This window comes from Neopelma chrysocephalum, unplaced genomic scaffold (assembly GCF_003984885.1).
Source record: "Neopelma chrysocephalum unplaced genomic scaffold, ASM398488v2 Primary Assembly neopelma1_143, whole genome shotgun sequence".
Taxonomy (NCBI): domain Eukaryota; kingdom Metazoa; phylum Chordata; class Aves; order Passeriformes; family Pipridae; genus Neopelma; species Neopelma chrysocephalum.
In genome coordinates this window covers 6,630,102-6,656,246 of record NW_020897805.1, presented here as the reverse complement: position 1 = coordinate 6,656,246, position 26,145 = coordinate 6,630,102, and the positions used below count along the sequence as shown (strand labels likewise).

General features: G+C 38.1%; 2 protein-coding genes and 2 long non-coding RNA genes across 7 annotated transcripts; 1 reads left to right on the top strand and 3 right to left on the bottom strand.

Moving 5' to 3' along the window:
• Positions 1-2,074: 2,074 nt before the first annotated feature.
• On the bottom strand, positions 2,075-4,972 carry LOC113975791 (pulmonary surfactant-associated protein A-like). 3 transcript variants are annotated; one of them, XM_027700240.1, is made up of 4 exons: positions 4,859-4,972; positions 4,084-4,278; positions 3,374-3,451; positions 2,075-2,621 (listed from the first exon to the last, which is right to left on the bottom strand). In XM_027700240.1, the coding sequence occupies exons 2-4, from the start codon at positions 4,229-4,231 to the stop codon at positions 2,245-2,247; spliced, it is 603 nt and encodes a 200-aa protein (XP_027556041.1). In that variant the 5' UTR covers positions 4,232-4,278; positions 4,859-4,972; the 3' UTR covers positions 2,075-2,244. The 3 variants fall into 3 exon arrangements, with proteins under 3 accessions (XP_027556041.1, XP_027556042.1, XP_027556043.1); XM_027700241.1 differs by having other exon boundaries at positions 3,374-3,455; positions 4,094-4,278; XM_027700242.1 differs by having other exon boundaries at positions 4,159-4,278.
• A 157-nt stretch (positions 4,973-5,129) lies between these two features.
• Positions 5,130-6,438, bottom strand: LOC113975795. Its single transcript, XR_003536927.1, has 3 exons — positions 6,134-6,438; positions 5,801-5,904; positions 5,130-5,204 (listed from the first exon to the last, which is right to left on the bottom strand). It is a non-coding gene; the product is annotated as an uncharacterized LOC113975795 (long non-coding RNA).
• Positions 6,439-11,468: 5,030 nt separating this feature from the next.
• LOC113975792 (pulmonary surfactant-associated protein A-like) lies at positions 11,469-16,884 on the bottom strand. Of its 2 annotated transcripts, none has more exons than XM_027700244.1 (4): positions 16,818-16,884; positions 14,140-14,296; positions 12,759-12,836; positions 11,469-12,031 (listed from the first exon to the last, which is right to left on the bottom strand). In XM_027700244.1, exons 2-4 carry the CDS (start codon positions 14,279-14,281, stop codon positions 11,655-11,657), a joined length of 597 nt encoding a protein of 198 aa, XP_027556045.1. In that variant the 5' UTR covers positions 14,282-14,296; positions 16,818-16,884; the 3' UTR covers positions 11,469-11,654. The 2 variants fall into 2 exon arrangements, with proteins under 2 accessions (XP_027556045.1, XP_027556046.1); XM_027700245.1 differs by lacking the exon at positions 16,818-16,884 and adding an exon at positions 16,325-16,350.
• Positions 16,885-16,922: 38 nt separating this feature from the next.
• On the top strand, positions 16,923-20,050 carry LOC113975794. The gene is made up of 2 exons (XR_003536926.1): positions 16,923-17,034; positions 17,833-20,050. It is a non-coding gene; the product is annotated as an uncharacterized LOC113975794 (long non-coding RNA).
• The last annotated feature ends 6,095 nt before the right edge of the window (positions 20,051-26,145 follow it).

Genomic DNA, 26,145 nt, shown 5'->3' with positions numbered 1-26,145 from the left:
GGAAGGTGTGAAGGACAAACTGCAGTCTGGGTCTTTCTACAAATCAGAGGATGCTATACTTCCCTCTCATTCAGATTTAGGAAATAAATTCAGTGTCCAAATCTTGAACTAATCTGTTTTTCAGGACAAGACTGCTGTTTCCAGTCCTGCCTGCTGTCAGCAGGGTTGCTGGAGGTGACAGTGTCAGGCAAGATGACAAATATTTGCTTTGAGGTTTTTTATGTCCTCACCTAGAACCACAAGTTGCTACAGTGTCTGAACAGACTTACCATCTGTAGCTGTGCAGTAACACACAAAGTCCTTTACCCTCTTCCCTGGGAGTCCACAGGGGAAATGGCCAAAGATGGCATGGTGATGGAACATTTCTTCTGTGGCACATATTCATTAGACTAACACCAAAGGCAGCCAATTTTTCAGACACCTGCAAATATCTCTAATTTTGAGATAACTCTATAACTCTCTGGAGATAAGAAGGATAAAATTAAAAAAACTTACCTTGGCTTTAAATGTTTGGGGGGGGGTGTCCAAATTCATTCTCAGGATGATGTTAATCATTGTAAACTTCCTAAGCTTTATTGGAATATGAGTGGAAAACTACTATACGAGGCGATGCTCACGATCCTGTTTCCTTGTGCTCATGGTAGAGCTGGTTTCACAACAGGAGTCACGCAAGGCTGAGGACATGGACAGGTGAGCTGGTGGGTGCAGGCAGGTACTGGTGAGCTGTAAAACATTTGTGAGTGAGAATAGAGTTAGAAAGTGACACAGTGCCTGTGGACTCCTGAGTCCTCACTTCCCCTCCATGTACCTTTCAGCTGGATTAATACAGCAGCCTACCTAGGCCTCAGATGATATGGGGTTCAGTAGTTTATATTTTGCCTGTGTTGTCCAGAAATAAGGCATTAGTTAACATCTTGCAGATCTCCTTACATACTAAACACATGCATGGATAAACTGAGGACTTTGCTCACATAAGTTTTATCTTTGCATATGTTGAGATAACTTTACAGTTCTTGGAAACATGGTCTTATTTAGTATGCATTGTGATGCTAAGGATTTGAATACTGCTGGAGTGAATAATCAAGTAACCTGTGGAGGTAGACCACCTGCAGGCACCAAACTGTTCAAGCAGAAAGGTGTCTTGGTTTGAAGTTAGCCCTGTTGCATTAATCATCCTAAGTAAATACCTGTAAGATAAATTGTTTAGCTGCCAGAGAATAACAGCAAGAATTATTTGCAGGCCCTGACATCAAACACAGGGCTGAATTGTGGCCAGGAAGAGCCATGCCTTGTCACAGAGCAGGTGGCGAGACCTTGTGCTCAAAATAATTCAGTAATTGAATTTAAGCCAGTGTAGGAATGTTGTGCATGGCAAGTTGCTGCTCTGGAATTACAGTGATGTGCAGAGCTACGAGGCTCCAAGCAGCCCCTTCGCTGGCCCCTGGGTTCACACCAGCTGTGAGCATGCTTTCCCTCCCCAGTTACCTTCATACTGTGTGTCCCTGTCACACAGAGGGCAATGTTTCCTTGCTCAGCTGTCCACGACCAAGCTGGAACTAACACAGTGCGAGTGAGTGTGACTGATGGCCAGGCACTTGGATTTATGTGTATGCAGGCATGCCCAGACACTCAACCAGCCTTTGTGCCATGTCATGGAGCTTATGCAGAGCCTTTAGCCTGAGCTGGAAAGTGCAGGCTCTGAGCAGCTTCTGCAAGGAGTGTGGAGTATTGGCTGCTTCAGTAGGGTAGGCATCCACCAAGCTTAGCCCTGTGGGCATCTGTTGTGGGTGAGAGTGGCCAAGGAAACACAGGCTGAGCAACAATAGTGGTAGCAGGAGTGTCTGTACAGGTAGTTTTGGTAAGGGAAACTTACAGAAAGGGATCAAAATACACGCAACTTTGAGCCTCATGGGTCAAGGGGTGCTGGAAGATCTTATGGCTGCAAGTCACTTTGGGTATGTGCCCAAGAAATCTACTTTTTGGTCTTGTAATAAATTAGCAGTCTAACAGCAGTAGAAACCCACAGAGACTCAGTGGGCAATGAATAACAAAACAGGCAAAATGGCCACTGGTTTTGTTATAAACAATTATAGCTGGCATTTGTTTAAAAGATAAATCAGGCTGGGAAAGAATGAATTTTATTTTTTCATGTTGCATTATCTGAGTTCACTAGCTACAAATGAAGGAGACAATCAAGAGAGAAGCATATTCCAGAAAGCCTGCCAGAGAGCAGCAAGGGAAGCACTAAAACTGGCAGACAATAAGGCGATTCTGGTTGCACCTTTTGTCGTTCCAAGTGCCATCAGTGTACATCTCCACGCATCCCTCCTCCCCTTTGCCAGAAGGTTCATTTGAATGCCAGTTAGTATAGCTCAGCTCTGTACCATCCAAAAACTGGAATTTGCCTGGAATAAGAGATTCCTTTACCCCTAGGTAGGCGTAGGTATTAAAAGTTTTCACAAAGTATTGAATGGCATCATTCTCGCCCGGGTTCCTCGGAGCAGCAATAGACCCTCCAGCTTCTTTGCATTTTTGCAGTGTAGTATTGAAATCGGCCTTTTTCCCATTGGTAGCAAATATTTTTCCTCCAGATTCTGTTATCGTCTTTTCCAAGCGGAGGACTGCAAGATGAGGGGAAAGCTGTTAACCTTTTATGCACTGTTTTGTGGGCACTTCACTGCCAATTTTAACCCCTGCTATGTTCCTCCATAACTTTAGATTAAACTCAGGAAAAGATAAAGAAAAGGTGAACTTGAAATCAAAGCTAAAAAAAAGGAAGGAAAAATATAACCCCAAAAAGCCAGAAGAAATCTGAAAATGAGGAGAAGGGATAAAGGGAAGAAGCACATTAATAAACAGGAGAAGCACAAAACAAGTTGGAGATGGAGGGAAGGAAGTGAGGAATTCTACATTTGGAAGAAGTATATGACTTCCTTTGAGACTCTCAGACTCTGAGATGGTTTGCAGTATAGAAATGTCCTTGACATTTGGTGTTATGTGCTTGAGTGAGTAGGATCTTAGATGTGATCTAATTGTTATTGTTTTGGTATGTTTTCAGTGTTCAGTTTATTTGTCTGTTGGGAGCATGAGGTGCCCATGGAGCAGTTCAGCATAGGCAGTGGTTTTAATCTGGTTCATTTCTGACTTGCTTGCACTCCTACTTCAGAACTGTTACCCAAGCATCTCCCACTAACTATGAAAATCTAATCCTCCCTCCCCCATTTGAGAGTTATCATGCATGATATAAACAGGATATAAATAGAATGCAACAAAACTGGAGAAAATACTGCCTTTTTCCTAAGAAGCCATTTTTGCTCATCTTATCTATCGCCACTAATCAAGTTACAGCAGAAAATAAAGGCAGATAAAATACCTCCTTCCAGTCTGGAAACCCGATGTTCCAATTGACGATTAATGTCTCCCATTTCATCATCAGCCACCGGTATGTAAGCTAGGAACAAAAGCAGCTATTACTTACTTTGTGTTACAGTTTGAGACTTGGCTTTCAAGATAAAGCACAGGTTAATCATGAAAAATGAATGTGAACTTTTAAAATGTTTGACATGGTTTAGTTTACTGCTGTGTTTTAAATAGGGGATATCTTTGTACGTTGATCTTTGTAAGGATAGGGGATACGTTCCTGGAAATTACCTGCAGAGCAGTGATATTTATGGAAAACTGCAATTGGTAAACTGAGTTAGTCTTCCCTCTAAGTGACTGAGCCATTCCACTCAAAACACTGGCACTTGTGCCATAGGTTTAGCTGATTTTTAACTGTGTCTAGGGGCTGAATCCTTGACAGAATTCTCTAAGCTGTTCAAGCACTTTCTTGCAGCTCCAGCCTAAGCACTCCACAGCAAGTTCCTTCTGCTATGGAAAACTACAACCTTTTCTTTGTGGATTGAACCACTGAATCATTAAATAGGAGAGATTTAGACATATTACTTCATATAGAGAATTAATAAAGATCTGATTATTTTCTCTCAAGTAGAACCCATATCAGATTATGCAAGGTAGCCCTGAGTTTACCAAGCATAAAAATGAAACACAGCGGATAAAAATAGAGATGGTAACTTTACATACCTGGTATAAATCCTTCATCTCTTCCATCTTCAGTCAAATGCTTGAAAATATATGAAAGAAATCCTGCAGGTTTACCTTGGGCGCATAATGGGAGCAGGAAAAAAGCTACTCCTAAGATTTTGTGGAACAACTGTGGAAACTGCATCATTTAAAGCCAAAGGTAAAACAGACTGGTTGTCTCTCCAGTGTAGAGTCCTGTATTAAAAAAAAAAAAGGGGGGGAAAATGTTTCAGAATTTTGCTGTCTGGGTGTGAAGTTTTCTGTGTGTTAAGCTTTGCTTACAGTGACATGAATGCCATCAACGTAGTTGCAAAATTATCTTATTTCAAATCATTAAAATATTTTTCCAAAAGACAGTCTGCTACTCTACAAAAGTCCACAGAGCAAAAACCCAAAACATCCCTTTCAGAGCTCTTCTTTGTACAACAGATACCATTATATGACATTTTGCCCCATGGAAAAAGCTATAGTTTCAGTTTTAATTTTACAGGAGAGCAATAGACACATGGTTGCTTTAGCAAGAGAAAGTTGGTTTAGGACAAACTGGGTCAAGCTGTCTTTATCAACTGGTTTAAGAATAAAACAATTTTTAAAGCTCATTCTTCCATTGCAGCATCCATTTGTAACATATCTTCACAGCAGGTGACATGGTCTATAAAAATAGGTGAAAGTGATAATAAAAATGTTGAGAGATAAATCAGAAATGGAAAATTTTGTAATTGTTTAATAGGCTCAACAAAATTTGAGCAAAAACATTAAAAGATGTTCAACTTACCTAGAAGCTCCAATATGAATTAAGAAAGGCTCATTAAATGGTCTAATTTATAGGGCATGTAACTTGAGATTCATCTTCTTACTTACAGGAAATACAAAGAACATATCATCTGATATGAATTTGCATATGATTTTCTTCAAGAGGCAAACATACTTAAAATGTGAGGAAAATACTTGAAGGTACTTTTTTAATTTGTAGAAACACTTTCACACATTTTAAAACACCAAACCTAGAGCAGAACAAAGCAATTTCTCAATAAATATTTGAAATACCTGATGTTTCCACAGAATGGCTGTGTAAATGTTAAATTGGAAATGTCACTGAAGATAAGCCAAAACAAATTCACCTGGAATAAAATATGAATCATCATTCTCATTACAGACCAAGGACTTACCGGTGATAATGACTGAAGCAGAATCTCAGAACTGTAGCAGCAAAGGCAAAAATCAATGGTACGTTTGCAGAGTGCATAGAGGAGACAGCTACAGAAGCAATACTTAAATATCTTACAGAATACTCCGGGGGAAGTTTATAGATCGTAAATAACAGTTTTCTCCAACAGAACAATGACCTTTCAGTGAAGGAAAAAGCTGCTCTACACCAGTCATGTGAGTACAGAGGCCTCAAGATGAGGAACATCACTGGTGCCTTGCCAAGCATTTTAGAGTTATTCCCAGCTGAGAGTTGGTTCTATTTAATGGAGACTTTCAGGAAAGCTGTTTGAGGCTGTGCTCCAGTTCAAACAAGTAAGATGTGGTCGCATCATCCTTGTGGTGTCAGGTCAGCATCCTGATGCTGCAGCAAGGCCAACAGCCAAGACAGCTGAGCAATAAAGTGCTTTGAGACAAGAGGGGGAGCGTAAGCAGTATCCATATTGGTCTGAGATGCTACTGGACCACCTCCACAGGCACTCTGCACTGTGCCCTGCACGTTCATACTTACTTCAACAACTGATGTAGAGCCCTTTGTCCTCAGTGGTGTGCCCACAGATGCCTGACTAGTTCCTGCAGCATTGTTTATTGAGTGCCCTGGAAAAGGCACCAGTCCTGTGAAAAACAAATAAGCAGTACCCAGTTGTACTTACCTTGACAGAAGAGGGCTGTTTTAAATTTGCATGAGTAACCTTTGTTTAAAGTTTCTTGTTAAATTTCAAGTTTCTTAGCTTCTGAGTGCTTGATGTAATGCTTTTAATAACCTTCTGGCAGAGGTTTTCTAATTGTTTTTTTTGAAAAAACCCCACCAAAGCCAAAGAGAGAACATGAGACAAGCCATCACCTGGGTTCTAAATGAGCCCTAGAAAAGGTCACTGGCAGAACCTTGGCCTTTGCATCCGTGGTGAGAACAACTTTAGCGTTTCAACTGCACCTGGAAGAAACCACAGGTTAGGTAAATGTGAGAAGAGGATGAGGTTTGGCCTGCATTAGTGGGTTTCCCATGTTGACTCATGGCCTGGGAAATCTGCAGGGAGACAGAATTTTTCTTGTGATAGACTCCTGAGAAAAACTGCTGTAGTTTTGATAAATTATAAACTCTCCTTCTCTGGATTTTCACCAGCATATTAATAAGATGGAGCAAGCTAAAATAGATATTCAAATATACCTGTATTTCTACTATGCTTGTTTATGATTTCCTAATAGAATATTTTTTATAACCATCATAACTTGTAAACTATTTTCTGATCTTACTCTGAGCCACATATCACAGAAGCCCAGGAAGATTCAAGGACACAGATCTGATAAAGAACAAACAAATTTTTGAGTAGAAAAGAAACTTTTCTTCTGTGTTTCCACATCTATCTTAAAGGGTTTTATGATTTCAGTGCTAGTGAAGCAAACGAAGGATATTCCGGGAGTAGGTTGTGTTGCACAACGTAGGCAGGTTAAGTGCAAAACATGCTAAGGACAAACGTTGTCCTTAGCAAACATTGGCCAATGCTGCTTTCTTAGCTGGTTCAAGAAATACAGACACTGGAGTTGAATTTCAGTTGATGAAAGTGGCTGTGTGTTCCTTCCAGTAAATCTGTTGGTTAGCCTTTCCTTTGTATACTTAGCTTCCTAAAAGTTAGTTCTTTTCCTCCATAGTGTTAGTCACACCTCAGATGACTTTAAAAATTCGTTCCTTATTTTCTGTTTGTATTTATATGCCACCAACCCCATCCATATTTTCTGTTTACATTGATTTTTGTGGTGTTCTGCTGTTGTTTCCACCCTGTCTTGTCCTGTGTTTTCTGTATTTCATTTTCTTTTCCAAATCAGCACCAGACTGCCCCCAGCAGCTCCCTTCTGTCTGGAAATATCAGGAAGAGCACAGAGCATGTAAGACCTGGTGTCTCCCCTTCTCAGAGGACAGCTGAGGCTAATTTTGCTAAGCATTAAAATAAGGAAGCAAATAATTCAGCAAGATATGGACACCTGGGATGGCAAACTTCAACATGGGCATTTTGTTTTGTTTTACTTTTGTTGTTTTTAAAATTGTAAGCAGCATTTTAGAGCAGAAAGTCCTCATTTTACCTGGAGACACTGTGATCAGTGCACATAAATGCTGCTGTCATCTTGTTCCATTGACTTAAGTTATGTATGAAAGATCCAAGTGGTCACTAGATGTCTCTGATATGTCACTCAGTGCAGCTCAGCTGAAAAATACAGAAAGAAATCAAGTTTTGTCTTTATAGCAAATAGAAACTAAGACAATATCTCATCTCTTCAATAGTTGTTGATGGCAAAATAGCATTCTACTGGGAAAGAACCCAAAACCTCATGGATATGAAGCAGATGAAACTATTATTCCATATATTTTGTTGTTGTCTTCCTTTATCTGCAGAAGGATAAATTCACTCAAGTCTTTACTACCATAATTACCACTGCCACAGGCTCCTCAAGGATTAAAGTTCCCTTGCCCTCCAGTACTGTTCACCTTCTGAGCACAAGGGCAGAGATGAGTGAAAGTTTCATTCCAGGTTTCACCTGGCATCCTACCTGGATTATCACCCTTGAGCCAAATTCTACCAAACCCTAGTTTCCTAACAGGCACTTCAAATAAAATCCAAGTCCCCTTATCATTTTTAAGGTGCTACTATAATTTCCAGGTATCCTGTATCTATGGTGCTCTAAAATCAGGTATGTTTGTATAACTGGAGGTTAATATGATTATATAACAATGTGTTTCAACTTCTGGTAATCACTTATCACTTGCAATCAGATACTCTGACGTCCAGACAAATATGTCTCTTGTACCATTACACAATACTCCCAAGAACATTGTTTTCCTCTGGTTCATAGGCATGGTAATAAGGCCATTAGTCTTTCTGCCACTTCTCAGAGTGGTTTCAAAACCAGCTAACAAATTTCCTGGTGGCAAATATTTCTTCTCCTACTTGCACTTCTTGTTCCTCTAAAGAAAAGCTGCAAATAAATGGAAAACACAGGTGAAACTTTACCCTTTCTTGTGGTTGTGGCACTACTAGGATATTGCAGGAGCAAGCACTGGTGTTTTTCCACCATATAAGTTCTTTTTTTCTGGAAAAGAACAGAACAGTAATGCAATTATTCTTTAAACTTGGCTTAAAAAAAAACTGCAAGAGGCACAGCTCACAATTTATACAAGATAAGGTAGCTCTGCCAGCCTGTGTCACAATCCCGTCAGTTATGATCACATAAGGCTGAATACGAACTCAATTTTCTCAAGAACCATGGGGCTTGCTTGCTTTTGAGGTTTTTTTTAATCAAATTTCTAAAAAAATCAGGAAGTCACAGAAAAATTCTCATTTGCTGTAATTGAAGGTTAATTTCTTCACATGTGGTAGGGATTGATGGGAGGTGGTGTGAGCTTTTTAAGTGCTCAAAATTGCTAATAGTATTCCTAAGCTAAAACAACTAAATAAATTATACCATTATAAAAGAAGATATAACTCTGGACCAGAGAGAATTCTGTCTGAAATAAATATCCATAACTTTTATGGCCATGGCCTCACTGCTAAATATACTGTAATAACAACTGTATTCAATTTATCTTATGTGAGACACAATCCCTTTGCTTATACTAAGATCTTAATTCTTAAAATTGGCTTCTATAGCCAATGAGTAACTCATTTTCTGATTTAAACATCTTACCTTTACATTGCATTTGTGTAGCAAATTATTATAAACTAAGAAAAAAAGACTAACCTGGATTTTTCCTGGTCTGGTAATTATAAATCAGGGATTATTGTTGCTCTTTGCACTCCTAAAAAAAGATTTTATCAAAATTATATATACTACCATAACAGAACACAGAAACAATTTATTGTTTCTTCTTGTGCCCAACCTCTCCATCCATTAAAAAAAAATCCATTGATATGTAAATGGAAGATTCAGATCTTTCACAAAAAATAGACCAAAATTCTGGTGTTTTAAACAGCATTTTAGGGTACAAATTGATAGGGTTATACACAAACACAAAAAAAGCTATCTAAAAGAACAAAATAACCATTTCTGGATAATTTTCCTCTGTGGAACTGCAAAGAATAAGCAACATTCTACTGAGTATCTACCTACGCGAGGATTTTAATTGCCATGTATGAAACCCATGAGATACAAACACATTCCAGGCTTGTCTGTAGAATATTCCTTTTATTAGGGAATTTTATTTCTTCCACATACGGTAGTCGACACTGGACTTTTTTTTTTTCTCTGAAGTTCATGAAAATCAGGAGATGAAAGTCCATGCAAAAGAACATGGACATAATTTTTTATGAAGAAGGCAGGGAACTGGCAGAACTTCAGTTTTATGTATGAGGCATAGTCAGGACTTTGGGCACAGAACAAGGAGGTGCTTCAGAGTGGTAAAAGGGGAAGGCCAGAGTGTAGCAGGAGAAGAGCTGAGTACAATGTTATATGGGGATATTTTATGAAAATATCTGAGGTGTTTCATTTAATTACCCGAAATGCTACAGATCAAGTGTGAACCATAAAGGGGGAACTGCTGCCTAGCAGTTCATAAATAAAAACACCACATCTGAGGTGTTTTTATTTTTTGGCAGCATATATGTTCTTGATTTGGTTTTTTTCCTTTTCTTGGTAGTAATGGCTAAAATGGAAAGAAATTGAAATCTCAGAGCTAGCCAAGATGCTTTTCTTATTGATGTAATAAATACTAGCTTTTGACCGAAAAAAAAAAAATCTTTTTTTTCTTAACTGGATAAAAAACCCCCAAGTGTTTTAAAGTCTAAATCTGTTCAGATATGGATGATATATTGTGTTAGGCCATTTTTAAGATTTTACACATTAAGGATTTTAACAAGAGATTTCTATAGTTAGCTTGAAAACACCAATGTGGTAGAAATAAAGTACTCATTAAGCAAAGGAATAGAATGCTCCACAACTAATTGTAGATCTATGTAAATGAATATGCTTATTTGGTTCTGATAGTAAGAGACCATGTTGGTAGTGTTTTTTTTTCCTTGGGTGGGGGTCCCTTTCTCTAACATGATGCCTTTTTGTGACAGGTAATCACCTTGCTCTAACAAAGAATCTGCATGAGTAAAAGACTCAAAAATTGCTTGCAATGTTTACTTACTTAAATACTAATAATTAAAATTTAAGTGGTAGTTTTAAGTAGACCTTCCGCTCTTTCCAGAAGCTTGAGTGCAGCTGGTCAGAGCTAAGCCCAGGAAAATTAAAAGGTACTAATTTAGCCTTACTTTTTCTCAGTGTAACCTGAGAGTCAGAATTTTCATCATATCATAATCTATTTCCTTCCTGTTTGACACTTTTGGCTAAAATGGTATCATGGTCATAAGTCTCAAAGCAAGCTACTTTGTAAAGCATGTTCACACTTTGAAATCTATCTAACATGGTACTGGGTGTACTTTTTCAGCTTCCTTAGGGCTCCCTGCACAGAGGCCAAATGTGGGGAAGGAGCAGGATATGAAGCGTTTATAAATGTATTTTTAACTCTACTCTTTCCTCTTTTTTCCCCTCAGGTGGTATGAAAATGATAATGGGTTGGCCCAGGACCCCTCATGGCAAGGTAAGTATGTGAGAATTTTCTACTCGTGGAACTCTACGGAGCTGACCCTGCTCACCAGCTACCCAAGCTGAGCAAGCAGTGAAAACATTTTGTAAAAGATAAATATTTTGTAAAAGATAGTTTTCGGAGGGAATGTGCTGCTTTAGCAACGAAATGGAATCTTTAGCATTTTATACACATACCTTTGTCTACTTGGATCTAATGCAATATTTAGTGTTTTATAGAGAGTAGCTTCTGAAACTAAGATAATTAATTGTAACTGGTACTGTTAACATTTTCACAAAGCATAAATTAAATGTGGATGCTGAATGAGCCAGTGTGTGCTTAAACATGACACAAGCTCTATAATTGAAAGTGAGATACAAAACCTGAGACCATAATTGCTCCAGTGAAGTCAACTCTGGGCATCTCTTTTAAGACAGAAACTATTAAGTACTTGGAAACTCTTCCACTATGAAGCTATGGGCAATTTTAACTTCAGACTTTTCCAATATCCCAGGTCAGACCTTGCAATTTTCCTCTAATCTTCACAAAGGCACAGAGACAGTCTGCCATGAAAAATGAATTCTGAGGTATTCCCAACCCTCCAAAAGAGAGAAACACATCAGATTAAGGACATTTTAATTATGTTAATCACCTACCACATTTAGCATTTTCTTAAGGATAAAAAATTACCTAAATATGATTCATTTTAGATTTTAAGATACAGAAAATTTGCAGAAATTTTATAAACCTAAGATACAGCATATTTCATTGTCTCCACACTCTGAGGTGGCTGAAAGGCCATTCTTTAAAATTCACAGACTGTGAGACGATACAGGTTGCACTTTTTGTCATTCCATGTCCCATCCTTGTACATCTCTACACATTTTTCTTTCCCTTTGCCATTAGGCTCATATTGGTGCCACTTGGTATAACTCAGGGGCATGCCAGTTATATATGTAAACTGGCCTGAAGTCTCACACTCTTTAATGCCCAAGTAAGCATATTGCTTATACTGTTTCACAATGTCCATAATAGCTTTATTCTCCTCCTCATTCATGGGAGTTGCAAGAGTTCCTCCAGCCTCTTCACAGGATCGTAGTGCAGACGCAAAATCGGCTTTCTTTCCATTGGTAGCAAACACTTTCTCTCCTACTTTTCTTATTTTCCCATTCAAAGCAAGTGCTGAAACATGAGAAGAAAAAACCTACTTAGCTTTTTAAATTTTCTATGGCCTATTGAAGAAAAAGCAAAAAAAAAAAGAGAAATCGAGAGATGAAGAGAAAATTAAAAGTGGTAAGAGGAAGAGTAGGCAAAAATGAGAGTAAAAGATTAAGAGAAAAAAGATCTTAAATTTTACCCATCCACTAGTTTTTCCCTAAGTAGATTGTTATGCTCCTTGTGACCATTTGTCCTTGTCTCCAAGACAAGGATGCCCCACTCACATTTGCTGTACACTCTATGAGCCCCGTTATATTGAGTGTGCTTTCTAAAGAGGATCAGTTTACTTCAAATTTGGGCAAGTGAAATAGAGAAGTGATAATTTTTGTGAATTCTTTCTCAATAAGAAACAATTAACCACCCTCAACAATCTGGTTGCTGACAGTTAAAAATATGGAGTACAAAACTCAGGAGTTCCCATGAATCTGTGTGGAAAGTGCAACATCATTTGGAATATTTTTCAAATAAATCAAATTTTAATAAATGTGCATTACTGTTGCTAAAAGAAATCTGCTACTCCAGGGAAACAGGGTCTTGATTTCCCAAGTTTTGGATGAGAAAATGGAGTTTTGGGACTCAGTACCATTTTCAAATGCAATTTCTTTCCTATAAGTCATGAGTCTATAATTAACTTTGCCTATTGTGCTTAAAACTGTTTGTGAGCTGAAAAAGTAACAAGGGGAAGAATTACCAGCTTCAAGTTGGAAAAGTCGGTGTTCCAAATTTACTAAAAGATTGTGGTGTTCAGTGTCCAGAGAACCAGGTAGACCTATACAGATAAAAATAAAAGTTATACAGTCAAGTAAAACTAGGCTCTGCTGATAGGAACAATTGCTGTGATAAAACTAATACTTTTCCAGAACTAACTAGCATGTAATAGTATTTTTTTTACATCATCAGGTGTAAAATAAATATTTTCCCAGTAATTTTTTCATGTTGTTGTTAATCTATATAAAAGCAAACTAACAAAAACCTCCAACCCTCTAAATGCTACTAATTCCCCTCTGCACAGAAGCAACTGAATTTTTCGAGGTTGAAGAATTTTGTTTCCTATATTTATGAAAGTGGTTTTGCAAAAAAGAATTTGTTTCATTCTACTAAATAGTGGTGAACAAGCACAAGGGAGATTTTGGGGAGGGAACAGTTCCTATGACACCATACCATTTTCTTTTAATGTGCAGGGTGGATGCTTTGTGTTTTTATGGTGGGATCTTATTTTAATGAAGGCATAAACACTAGTAGAGGAAAGTTTCTGCACAGATAGTGTGAAATAGAGTCCATCCAGCAGTGCTTGCTAAAGTGGTACTTTAGAAGTATTGTAAAGCACTGTAAAGGTAGATTCCTTTTTCATACCCATTTCCATGGGTAATAAAAGTCTTACATGTAGAATAAAGTCACTAATGTGCTCCCATGATCATGTTCCAATTATTCACAACTGAAAAAAATAGCAATGTAGAACCACAAAATATTGCTGCATCTCCAAGTTGCAATTTTGCAACACTTACTGCACTTCACAATCCATTAAAAAACTCCCATATTTGACCTAATAGAGAGAGTTTATGAATAATTTTGATAGTGCTTTAGCCTTGTCAACAGACCTGGAGAACGCATTTCTACATAGAAGGAAAATTACACAGTGCAAAGTGTGTTCCTTACAAGTCTACTTTTGCACATACCATCTTTGAAGACTAGAGGAATATGCCAGAATCCTTTTAATTACACTTTTGAATATTGGATAACATTGCCTTCGTACTTAAAAAAAAAAAAAAAAAGATAACTTCTCCTGTGAAAGAAGCAATTCCCCTTGGAAAGTCAAAGGAAAAAGGACTGCAAAGACATATTTATATATATAATATTTATATCTTAAAGTATTTATAACCTATTCACTTCCCCTCTTCTCCCATATGAGAGAGGAGGCCTGGCTTTTGGGTGAAAAAAAATTAAACTGCCCCTTTCCTCCATTCAGTTTTCCTTCTTCTGCTTAACACAGCTGCTTCCTTGAGAGCACATGTCCTTCTGTGTCATGCTGCCTTCATGACAAGGATCTGGTGCAAAAAGGGAAGTTTACTTACCCGGTTCACGTGGCAGTCCTTTCAGAACATCTTTTCCAGGGATATCAGGTAGCCCAGAATTTTCTGGGCATTTACTCAATGCATGGCAAGTCACTAACGAAGCAGCTACTGCTGTGAGTACGTAGGATGAGTAAGACAACATGATTGCTCAGGCCAGCTGTAAGAAAATCCACGCATTTGTCAGGCAATGATTTTGTAAGAAATTTTTGGCATTGGCTTACATAATTGAAAATTCTGGAAATTTACATTATTTCCTTGTTTAAATACAGTCTATAGTTTAGGTGTAAGAGATTTCCCAGATTTATTTTCTACCATTGTGTAGCTTATACACGAAACTCTTTTTAGTCTGATTCAGCTTAACATGCTCATTACAGACTGATAGCCACACATTTGGGAGCAGTGAAGATAAATTATCTCTTTTGCTATCACTGACTATTTGTTGGATTAATCCTTGAGAAATGATGGGCTTGGATGTAACTGATCACACTTAAGGCCATTAGTTGGCTGTTAAGGACTATAATCACTCAATGATTTTATGATACCAACCTGAAAGGCACAATCTGTTACAGTGGTTATTGCAATGTTTTGGAGCTAGTTAGCAATCTCTTTAACCACAGTACTATTTAAGCACATTTGTTTGACATAAACAGACTGATAGAGTTTTACACACGGGTAAAATTTTATAGCTCAATTGACATTCCTATCTTGTTTTGAACAAAATTTCACAAGCTTGAAAATGTCAGAGTTATTCTTGTGGAAAATGCATTTTTGCTGGTTTGCAATAGGCCTATTCATCTTATTCTATCCTTTCAGATATAACATTAATCAGGGTTATAATCCTAGTGCTGAGATACCATGACTAAAAAGCACTCAAATTATATACATCATGGGTTTACAACATAGCAAGTGGGTATTCTGTGCAGTTATGAAACCTGAATTGAAGGACTGTAAGTTACTATAGCATGGAGATACCCAGTTATTGACATCATTCAGTTAAAATAATAAGAGATATAAAGCAAGGTTCAAGAGACCAGAATTGGTATCCATTTCTAATAGGTGATCCTGTTGGGTTGATTCTCATACAAAATATGTAACTTAATACCCATACTTCACTTTTCTATTGGCATGAATTAGAGAGGATCCTATACTACTCTCTCTCAAAAACTTCCATCCTTAAAAAAAAATCAGAATTGACAATCATAATATGTTCTAAATCCAACGCCACTCAAAATTGAAAATAAGACTTTGGTTGGCTTGAATGCTGCAAGATTTTAAAATCTGGGTTCATAAGTAATAAAAAGGTATTTGTTTCAAAGTATATATGCCAAGCAGAATCAAAATATCAGTTTATTACCATTTGTTAAATGGGCTGAACTTTTTGAAAAGAGAAGTATTGCTATATCTTCCAGATTGATTCTGTCATAGAAGAGTTTTGAGATTATTCTTAATCTTTATCAACACTAACTTGTTTTTCTAGGGGAATGTCTTATCAAAGTAAATTCAGTAGGACATACCCTTGAACATAAGAATATTCAATTATGTCATAAATTTGTAGCATACAGTATCTGTTTAATTAATAGCAGTATCTAGTCCTCATGGTCAAGAATTTCCACTTTAAAGAGTGGGAACACACGAGCAGTATTAAAAGTGCTGTTGAGTTTTGTCTGTTGAATCTGAAGTGTCTTGAGCTGTTTGCCCTTTACTATACTGAAGGCTAGCAGACACCTCTGAAAATGCTGGCCAATGACTTAGAGAGAGCAGATTATTAAACCTACCTTAGGTGGCTAGGAATACTTACATCCCTGAGATAAGCAAATGCAATTACAACATGTACCCTTTGCCTGATGATCATCAGTCAGGGAATTACATTTGAATGGACTACTGCATCCAGCTCATAATTGGATTATGATGCAGAGTCAAAGTCTTGATCAATTATAAAGCAAAATGGAATAAAACCCAGCTCTTCAGTTTTAATCCACTTTTAATGACCTTCATCAGTCATTACTATCTAGTGGCCTTCAGGCGTGTCCTCATCTACTAAAATTGCTAGTATAAGCAAAGTAAAAAATGACTAATAAAGGAAAATTTAATTTTAAAATGTAAGTATGACCACAGAAATAAAAAGAAATGGGTTTGCCTTCTAGCTGAAATTCCTTGTGATTTATGAAGAGGAATATCAACTTACCCTTCTGCTTCAAAGTGAAATGAAAGTGCAGTTCACACAAGTCCCCTTTATATGGTGTCATGTTTGTTGAATGACACTGCTGAAGTGGAGACTCAATGCTGAGGGCACAAATGTGTTTTTTTAGTTTCACTCACACATTTGTGATGCAAATACTGAGATAATTTTTAAGGCTTGAGCAATTTCTTATTCTTTTATAACAATAGAAAGCTGAAGTTGTAGAAAATACAACCTAGAACTAACAGATAACCCCAGATTTGTAGACACAAACAAAACGTCTAAAAACGTAAAGTAACTTTCCGTGATTCCAGGTCATATTGTAAAAATTGTTTCTCGTTTTACAAAAGCAAAAACGTCATATGACTATCAGTGGTTTTTGTGAAAGGAAAGATACTCCTGTGAATTAAGGAAGCTTGATACCTCCCAGATAGTCTGACCTGGAAGTCAGAATTCTAAACTTTGCTTCCCATCTCTGTGTGTGATGTACTTGCCTTACCTTAATATAATTTTCTAGCTGTGTGTTATGCTCAATGCTTCCATGAGCTTCTGGTCTCTCTTGCATGTGGAGTACCACTGATCCTTTCTTGGCCAGAGACGGATCTTGGAAAAACCTGTATATGTGCACAAAATTCTCAAATGGGCAATATTTTCAAGAAAAAAAGAAACCAGAGTTTTTGTTCCTCTGGTTTCCCAGGAATAAATATTGTGATCTTGTGAGTAACTTCCTTCTGGTTCTGATGTCTTCTATTGTAGGATGTTTGATCCTAGATGAAGTTTGTTTCATAAACCTCAGCAAGCCAACACATCAATCCCCCACCTGTAAGATAGAAATACCTCTGCTTTACAGCTGTTCTCTGTTTTGTCAATTTATACTGTGGTCTGTTAAGGATAGGATGTTCTCTACTTATCATTTGTATTTTACTAGAACTATTAAAGTTTCATCATGATCCCTAACTATAGTGTCTTTCTACCCAGCAGAACTGACAGCTGCAAGCTAACATCTTTAGGCTCCGTGTTCAGCAATTAAAAAGATGTTTGATATCAACTAGCTGACCTAGCTAAGAGAAAATTCCAAAGGAGGAGATATGTGAGGGATCCCCTTTAGAAGTAGTGTAGTTACTTAAATCCACACTTCCATTCACAACTGTAAACCTCACCTTGCAGTTAAAAATGCATTACTCAGCATGGTCTGTCCTCCCTCTCAAAAAAACCCCCACGAATAGCAAACTGAGGACAAATTGAGTGTCTTTTTTAACAAATTATCAATTAATATTCACAAACTTATGTTATAAACAATCTATCTTCAAGTCCTTCCTCTACCTGATACGCAGCAAAGCTTTGAATGCAGGTTAGTCATTTTACAAAACCTCTCACCTCACCAGTGGAAACTATTTCCCTCTGTAGTCCAGAAAAGGTAGATGAAAAGAACTGGTATTGAGTGTATAAGACATGGATTAGACAGTACCCAACACATAAAATACTTTTTTTTTTCCTTCTGAATCCCATTGCAGTTTGGGAATAGGACGGACACCAGGCAACTCAGCACCATTGAGACATAGGTAGTTCTGTTTCTGAAGGGTAGCAGACCTCTGGGGTACTTAGGAAATTTCTTTAGCTGCAGGATAAGATGAAACTTAATGGATTCAGATTTTGAGAAGTAATATTTTAAATTACTAGATGCCCAAGTTCTTGCCCATGTTCTAACTTGCCAGAACACCATCTCATACAGATCCAGTTTCTAGGCAGCTCTGCAACAGTTGTAAGGGTTAATTTTTCTGCTGTATCACTGCACCCAGATATCCTTCCCATGTAGATACATGCAACTTTAATACATGAACATGACATAAATCTCTGCAGATTTGGACTGTTTCTTCCACCTAACACAGTTTATAGTTATAAAAAATTAAATAAAGAACTGAAAATATTAAACAGGGAAATCAGTTAAGCCCTACCAGCTATTATCTCTGTCCATTCAGGATAGTGTGGCAGGAGCAAAACATGGCTTATAATGCAGGAAAACCTTATAAATTATTATCTCTTACCAAAACTTTCAAGGAAACATACATTTGATAACAGTTGTTCTCCCATGAGTCAGACTATACTTACACAATGGATGCTGATAAGAAATCTAAACCATAATCCAATGCGAGAGATTACTTAGCCATTTCCTTAGTTATGTGGCAGAGAATGAGGGAAAACAAATATACTAAAATAAGGAAGAAAGAAAGTAAATATTTTTTTCTGCAACCTAGCACCCCTGCAGAATAGCTACAAGGTATTCTGAAATTTGCAGGTAAAACTGTGTGGTAGTGGCTGAAGGTCTTTAGCTGGGAAACACACACAAAACCCAATCAAGGACCTTTACTGGTTTTAGGGGGCCTCAGGTACTGCATACCTCTTTCTATCATTAAGAAGAACAATAAGAATTTTAAATATGCTGTATTGTTAATGCCAGTAAATTAAACCCAAACCCTGCAATGGCCTCCTCAACCATCAGCAAAGGAGAACGTGGGGAAAAAAGGAATCTGATTTTCAAAGACAGCATGTACCCAGAAAGACTGCTTCTTTATATAACAGCTGTGCATGCTACCCTCAAAAACTAACCACCAAGGGGGGGCAAAAACCAGAACTAATGTTTTTTAGCCTTCACACCTCTCATTTTCAGAATGTAAGGTAAACTCTTCATTTTGGTCACACTGTCTTGAAGTGAGCTGATTACTGATTATGATAACTTACCATATCCTAAACAGCATGAAGTTATGCCACACTCAAAGCACAGTGCTGTACAGCCTTGCTAGTTTATTTTAGCAATTTGTGAGACATTAATCTCAAATGTGTCACTCTGCTGCAAGTTCCTGATACCAGATCTCTGAGCTTGTCCTTGGCACAATATCTGTGTAGCAAGCAGGTGTGGTCAATTCTCCACATTTACCTTGTTCAAAACAACAGTAGTTTTTAATATTTGCCTATTATGTCCACCGTAATCTATTTGCTGTGCTGCTACAGAGCTTTAAATCATACAGAGTTAAGTGCCTATAGTTAATTTTAAGAATTCTCATTGGCATCAGCTTAAGACCTCATGAGAAATATAGAGCACTAAACATATGTCACCTCTTAAATCATGAAACAACCCAATGGCTGAAGTCCAACCTCCTCTCCACCTGCAGTTTAACTTTACTGAGATAATATGGGAAGGTAAACAGTCCCCCCCTTTGGAAAATAAGAAGCACTGATAAAAAATTGGTAAGCTAATTTATAGTGCACTGATGCAGGAATGGGATGAAAAAAATGTAGAGAATATGGTACCTTACTACACTGCTAATACTGAAAGATAAGAAATTCTGCTGTAGGTAAGTCTTAAAATTTGTATTAGTGCTGTGTGTACCCTAGACTTGTGCCACTTTGAGGATAAGAATCTTACAGGAAGAATATGATTGCTGATGAGGCACATTTATATTTATGAAAAAACATGGCATCAGTGACATGTTGTCAGCTTAATAACACTCTTATTTTGGGCAATGGATCCAAGGTCACAGATTTCTAAGTTTAAATGTAGATGGAGGAAAATAAGGAATGCTGAATATAGGTCATGAGGTTCCCAAAAAGAGGATAGTGGAGATAGGGAACAGAGCTTGGAATAGTGGATTGTAAAGAGCTGGCTCCACTAGACTGTACTGAATAGCCCTCTCATAGCATTGCTATTGCAAAATACAGAAAGCATAAACTTAAGACAAAAAAACAATTAAAAAAAAGGCTTCAAGCAAAACACATACTCCTTTCAATTTATTTTCCATTCCAGGAAAAGTGATTCAAACTATACTATCAAGAAAAGAGATGACCAGGTTTTCAGAGCTTTTTTTAAAAAAACAGTGATTATCTCCAGCCAAAAAACTTACAACTTAAACCTATGTTAACAGAAGAGCTGCTTGTCCTTTGCTTTTAGATTATATTAGATTCCTTCTTTATCATAGGATTAAAGCAATTGATTTAAACTACACATCCAGAGTCAGCAAAGTATGGGACACCAGCAAAGCAGCCTCTCGAGTTATATGAAGATGGTAGGCAAGTTGCTAGAAAAGTCATTTGGACTGAACCATTATTTCTAAGCCTTGAAAAAAGAAAGAGAAAAAACTCAAGCAGAGCACATGAGCAAAGGCATCAAGCAGCTCTTGCTTTGACAACAGTATAGCAGATTTTTAGACACAGGCTTCTTCCTTCAGACAGGACAAGTACTCTCCCCTTCTGCCTTTCCATATTCTTTATCCAGGTTTAGTAAAGATTTAGCCATACTGTAATCAGCTTCTGTCTCATCCTTTTATAAACAAACAGAAACTCACAAATAATCTCATTCTAATTTCACAACCTAGTAATGATTTTCAGGTCTGTTTCTTAACTGTTTCACAGGTAAAGTTTAGAGAGATGGTATTCCTATGATTATTGAGGAACCACATTTTTATTTCCAAAGCATCAATTCATTCTTGTATCCTGTAGGTCATATTATCCACTCTATAATTCCTCCTTACATCTTCCACACTGTGTAAGTAGCCCTCTATGGGAATACTACATAACAGTATGGAAGAACCCTAATCTTTATTCAACAACAAAACAAAATTACTCACTGCAACATCAATTACGGGTGTCATGATGGAGTAAATATTGCCTGTTTTACTGGGAACAGTGGAAAGAGTTCTGCTCTTCCAGAGATGGAAGTGTCCTGCCACATTGTGTTCCCATAGAGGTGAACTGGACTACATCCCTCCTACCAAAAGTGGTAATAGGAAGCAATTTATGCTTGAACAGCCACTGGCCAACATTGCCTTGGAAACATATGCTTGCAATTCATATCTTGCCCTTATAAATAGCCACCTGGCCCCTGTTATCAATTTAAAATAATCTAGCCTCCAGATAGAAAAAAAAAATATCCTGCCAAGTTCTTATTATGTTGTTATTGCCAGGAAATGGCCTGTATTATGTCTCACTGATAAGTGTTAGAACATATATATCCAAAAGCATTGTCAACATTTTATTTGCCATTGAAATTCAAAGTCCTTGGGAGAGACTTCTTACTGAAAACACATGGCAGAAAACACAGAGTTGCAAATGAAAATAATAAACTCATCAAGCTGCTCTTAAGGTCTGATGATCACAGTGAAATAAAGCTGCTTTGCATCTTACTGAAGGGACACCAACTGGTCATGAATTCCCAGGAAACAGCACCTGTCATGGTTGTTATTGCTGTTATGAGCTGAAAATTAAGACAACAGGTATTATAGAATTCAATTTTGCACAGAATTTTTCAGGAGACTGAACACAAAATTCTGTATGTTTTAGCTGACTGTGTTGTTTGAAGCGTATAGAACTTAATATACTGAATCTGCTTCTGTTGTAATGGCCCATTTTTAGATTCTAATCAGTGTAAAAGCATAGAGGAACACTTTAGAGATCTCTGGTAGCAGACAGCTAGTAAGGCACTTCATTATTTCATTTCCCATGGAAAGCAGAGATCCTGAGCACCTGAGGGGTTGGTGAAGCCCGGCCCTGCATCCATCCAGCTCCTGCAATTCCATGTGGTGGTTTTGTGCTTCACCTCCTGAGGAGCAGATCTCAGTTCCCAGGGCTGGGGGATCAGGCAGCAGCAGCAAGTGGTGCTTCAGGGCCCCAGCCCTTGCCAGGCTGAGCTGCTGCACTGTGCTCTGCCTTTCAGCAACAGTGTCACACAGCAAAGACTTCTGCCTGTAAAACCCTGGCAGCTCCAAACTAGCCATGCTGAGCATTACTAGGGGGATAGCTGGAGTGCTGAGATGCCAGAGAAAGGCCACAGACTGAAGTGCCCAAGAAAGAAGGTTGTCTCCTTACCTTTTATTGATACACCTGAGCTGACTTGAAACTATATAAGGTGCAGATATTGCAGCCACTTCAGTGCAGAAATGTTCTTGGAAGATTCCTGTAAGGGAAAATGAGAAGAGCTCTATTTAAACCCCCTGGAAGTTCATCTAGTAGATAAAAACCAAGGAACAGATGAAGACTCAGAGAAATAGAAATAAAGCAAATAGGAAAGAACAGAGTTCTACAACCTCAGATTCTCTCTGGAGAGATAGGGACATCTTGAATATTGCTTGAGGCCAAAATGATTCAAACTGAAACTGTTTAGTAGGTTATGAAAACACAGCAGACGTAACTTGAATGACAAATCAAAGAGAATATTTAATAATTCTGAGAAATATAATAACCATGAATGTCAACTACTTAACTAATAAAATATCATTTTGTTATTCCATGGGGGTCACCCCTTTCAGCCTTTATAGGAGCTTTATGTGTAGTTTTGAAGATTTAACACTATTTTTCTTAATAAGACAAAAGAAACTCTACAAAATTTTTAATAATAATTTCAGCTACCTATTGAAATCTATTAATTATATTTGTTTATAAATTTGTTTTAGCATTCAATGCTCTGATTTGAGGAATGATTCTAAGAGGTTGGCATGCAGCAGTCTAGGCCCTGTGTGCTCAAGCAGCTCACAGACTGGTTAAAAAGCAGTTATCCTATTCTTAGTGAGGCAATGTGAACTACAGCCTGGCCTAGAGATTTCATATCCATTCTGCTAAGCATGACAAACACACACACATCTGTACAATGCTTTATGTGTTTCCCCACAATTTCTCCATCTGAAATGCAAAAGCACAAGCAGCATCTTCAGTTCATTTTGTCTCAGATCCCAATGTATGTGTGTACCATGCAACTACACAGCCATTACCTCATTCCACTCTTATCTCCACAGCAGTGATGTAGTAGATTGCTGGCCTGTCCATACTGTTCTGGAAATACAAACAGCAGCACAACCATGGGCACCCTTCCTGTTGATTATGTTTTTCATTTGTTCTGTCAGACATGAGCTTCCAAAAAAGTGCTGAACCAAAACAAATCTTTCGGCATTGGTGTTGCTCATATACACCACAGGTACAGTGAAGTCTACTTAAAGGTCTCAACCAATATCATCAGATAAGTTTGTCAAATCACTGGAGCAGCTGTTGTCCTGCTAATAATATTTTCCTTTTCCTGCCTTTCTCCCATCTCCTGAAACTCTGACTGTTTTCTCATGTCTATCACCAGTCACATACTTGCCCATTCTCTGAATATTATTGTTCACATTCATGAGAGGTTGTAGCATTCCCTCTATAAAAGCAGGCTGTGACATCTTAGAACCTCTAGTTTGTGAGGGAATGGACTGCAACAGAGACACATGCAAACATCTGGCAGACAGGAATATTCTTGTTTCTCAGGAGTGGGAATCTACATAAGAACACTTCTAATATGCTTATTTTTCAAGCAGTCTCATTCCTTGTCTGTCTTACCAGACCACCTCAGGGATTCAAGCTCAAAAATAAGTGTAGCATAGTTTTTTCCCTAAGTGTGTCTTTTCAGATGTGTGTTCAACCCTGTGCAGAGCCCAGCCTGCTGGGTACACCGAGTACCTCTTTCACAAGGTCAGGCCATTTCCATTGTTCCCATGGACAATCCTCTAAAGCTGAAGTGGGTTTTAAGTATTAACTTGTAAAATTTAATATTCAAAACCTGAAGAGCAAAAAACCTGTGCTCCTGAATGTTTTGGTACCAGTGTTACCATGCCAATGGTACTTTGCATTTCTCTAGCATCTATTTTTCCACACAAATAGAGCTCAACTGTCTATTAACATCTTTTATATTCTTTTACCTTTCCAGAGGAACACATTGTGCCACTGTAACAGACATAAGTGATGTAAACTATTATACTTTTCAACAACTCGAACAATTGCCCAGAATAAAGACCAAATTCAGAACTATTCTGAGAGTATTTGACAAACCACAGGACTGCAGTATTCAAAACCTCTGGAGAGCTCACAGTAACTTAAGACAGAGTGTAATATACAATTTTCAGTGAAGTGATTTATAAGCACTGTAGACAACATGTGAAGCATTTCTTAAACAGCTTTTACAACTGCTATTGTGTGATGAGCTGGCAGCTTTTCTTGCCATGCAAAGTCCTGCAATACTGTTGCTGACACTTCATAGAATCAGCTGGGTTGGAAAGGACCTCTGTGATCATCAAGTCCAACCCGTCATTTTTTTTTTAATTTTTATTTTTTTTTTTTAGAAATCCAATACGTGTTTTCCCCCATTCCGTACTCTGGACAAAATCCAGGCCGGGTCTTCCCCCATTCCGTACTCCGGACAAAATGCAGGCCGTGTTTTTCCCCATTCCGTACTCCGGCTGAAATCCAATCCGGGTTTTCTCCCATTCCGTACTTCGGACAAAATCCAGTCCGGGTTTCCCCCCCAAGCAGCCCCGACAGAGGCACCTCAAGGTGTGAACCCCCCAAGGTGACACCAGAACAGTGTTTTACTTATTGTAACAAACACGGAGGATCATGATGCAATGAATTATTTCCAAAAAATCAGCCATAACCCTTGTAACTATACAAGCACGCAAGGAGTAAATGCAGTATAGCAGCGTGCATCAGGCACTGGTGTCCATCTCACACTGGTGTGAAGCAGCCATGTTACTGTATCAGTTTCAGAATGTAATGGGGATCCAGAAACATCTGTGATGGCTTTTAAGAGAGCCCTAGAGAAGTGTTCTACAAAGGGTAGATCAGTGAAGCAGTATAGCACAAATTTATTGCTGTCAAACCAGACTGCTACTCAGTCTACAGCTCCAAGATGTCGAGGGACATCTTTATATCCTAAATAAAACAAGTCATCTTACCAAAGGGTAGCTGAAGATTAGAGATTTGGAAACTCCCTCCGTGGATTCCTATGACCTGGGATGTTTATTTATGTATCCCCCATTTATTAAAAATACAGTTTCTGCTTTAAGATAGACAAAACATGAAATTAAAAAGAAATGAACATTTTTACTTTGCTTGTAGAACTTTTCCATTGAAAGGCTTTTAACCTTTTTTCCTCATTAGTCATGAAACTAGAAATGCACTTCAGTCATGAAAATGGAAGCTGAGATTCTCCAGGTGCTGGCAATTGCAGCTTTAAGCTAAATACCAGGAACTGGAAAATAACAGCACATAGAGAACAATCTGAGGCTTCAAGATAATGCTTGCTTTACTAGCTTTTGTTGCACAAATAAAAGAGGTTAAAGTGTTTAAAAAATGCATCACTTCCTCCTGCCTTTACCTTGCTTCTGTGAACACACGTTGCTTAGGCAGGGTGGAGAGGGCATAAGGTGACAGAGGAGTTAAAAGGTTGTGACCTATAGGCAACATAGTATTGATCACACCACTTCTGAGTGGGACACCCTTACAGAGGTGTCATTGGATCCAGAAAGTGCAAGGTAGGAGATATACAGGAAAGTAACCAATGGACACACTATGATGTTGCTTAAGAGATTTCAGGATTTCTACCTAAATTTGGTGAAATGCTGTGCCCATCTCAGCTAAAGCAGCTTGTAGTAGCTTAGCTTCTCTTGTAATAAACAAAAGTTTGAATCATAAACATGCTTGGGAATAAGTCTTGGGGCAGGACGGAAAGTTGCAAAGAGCCTTTTTTTGTACATATCTGAAGCACAAGGCAAAGGTGGCCAAGCATTGTAGCCCAGCAGTGCAGATGGGAGGAAGGGGAAGAGATTCTGTCCAGAGCTCTCCCAAGTGAGCGCAGAAAGCCTGATGGGGGTGCAATGAAACACTGAAATTCAGTCTGCTGCACAACTGAGCTAATGCAGGCCCATTTCCATGAAGCCCAGCGTAGCACACTCAGACTCTCTGAAATCAGACACCTAAATGTGGGTTGATTTCTGCTTTCACATTCTGTATACTTAGTCCAGCTGCTTGAAGTT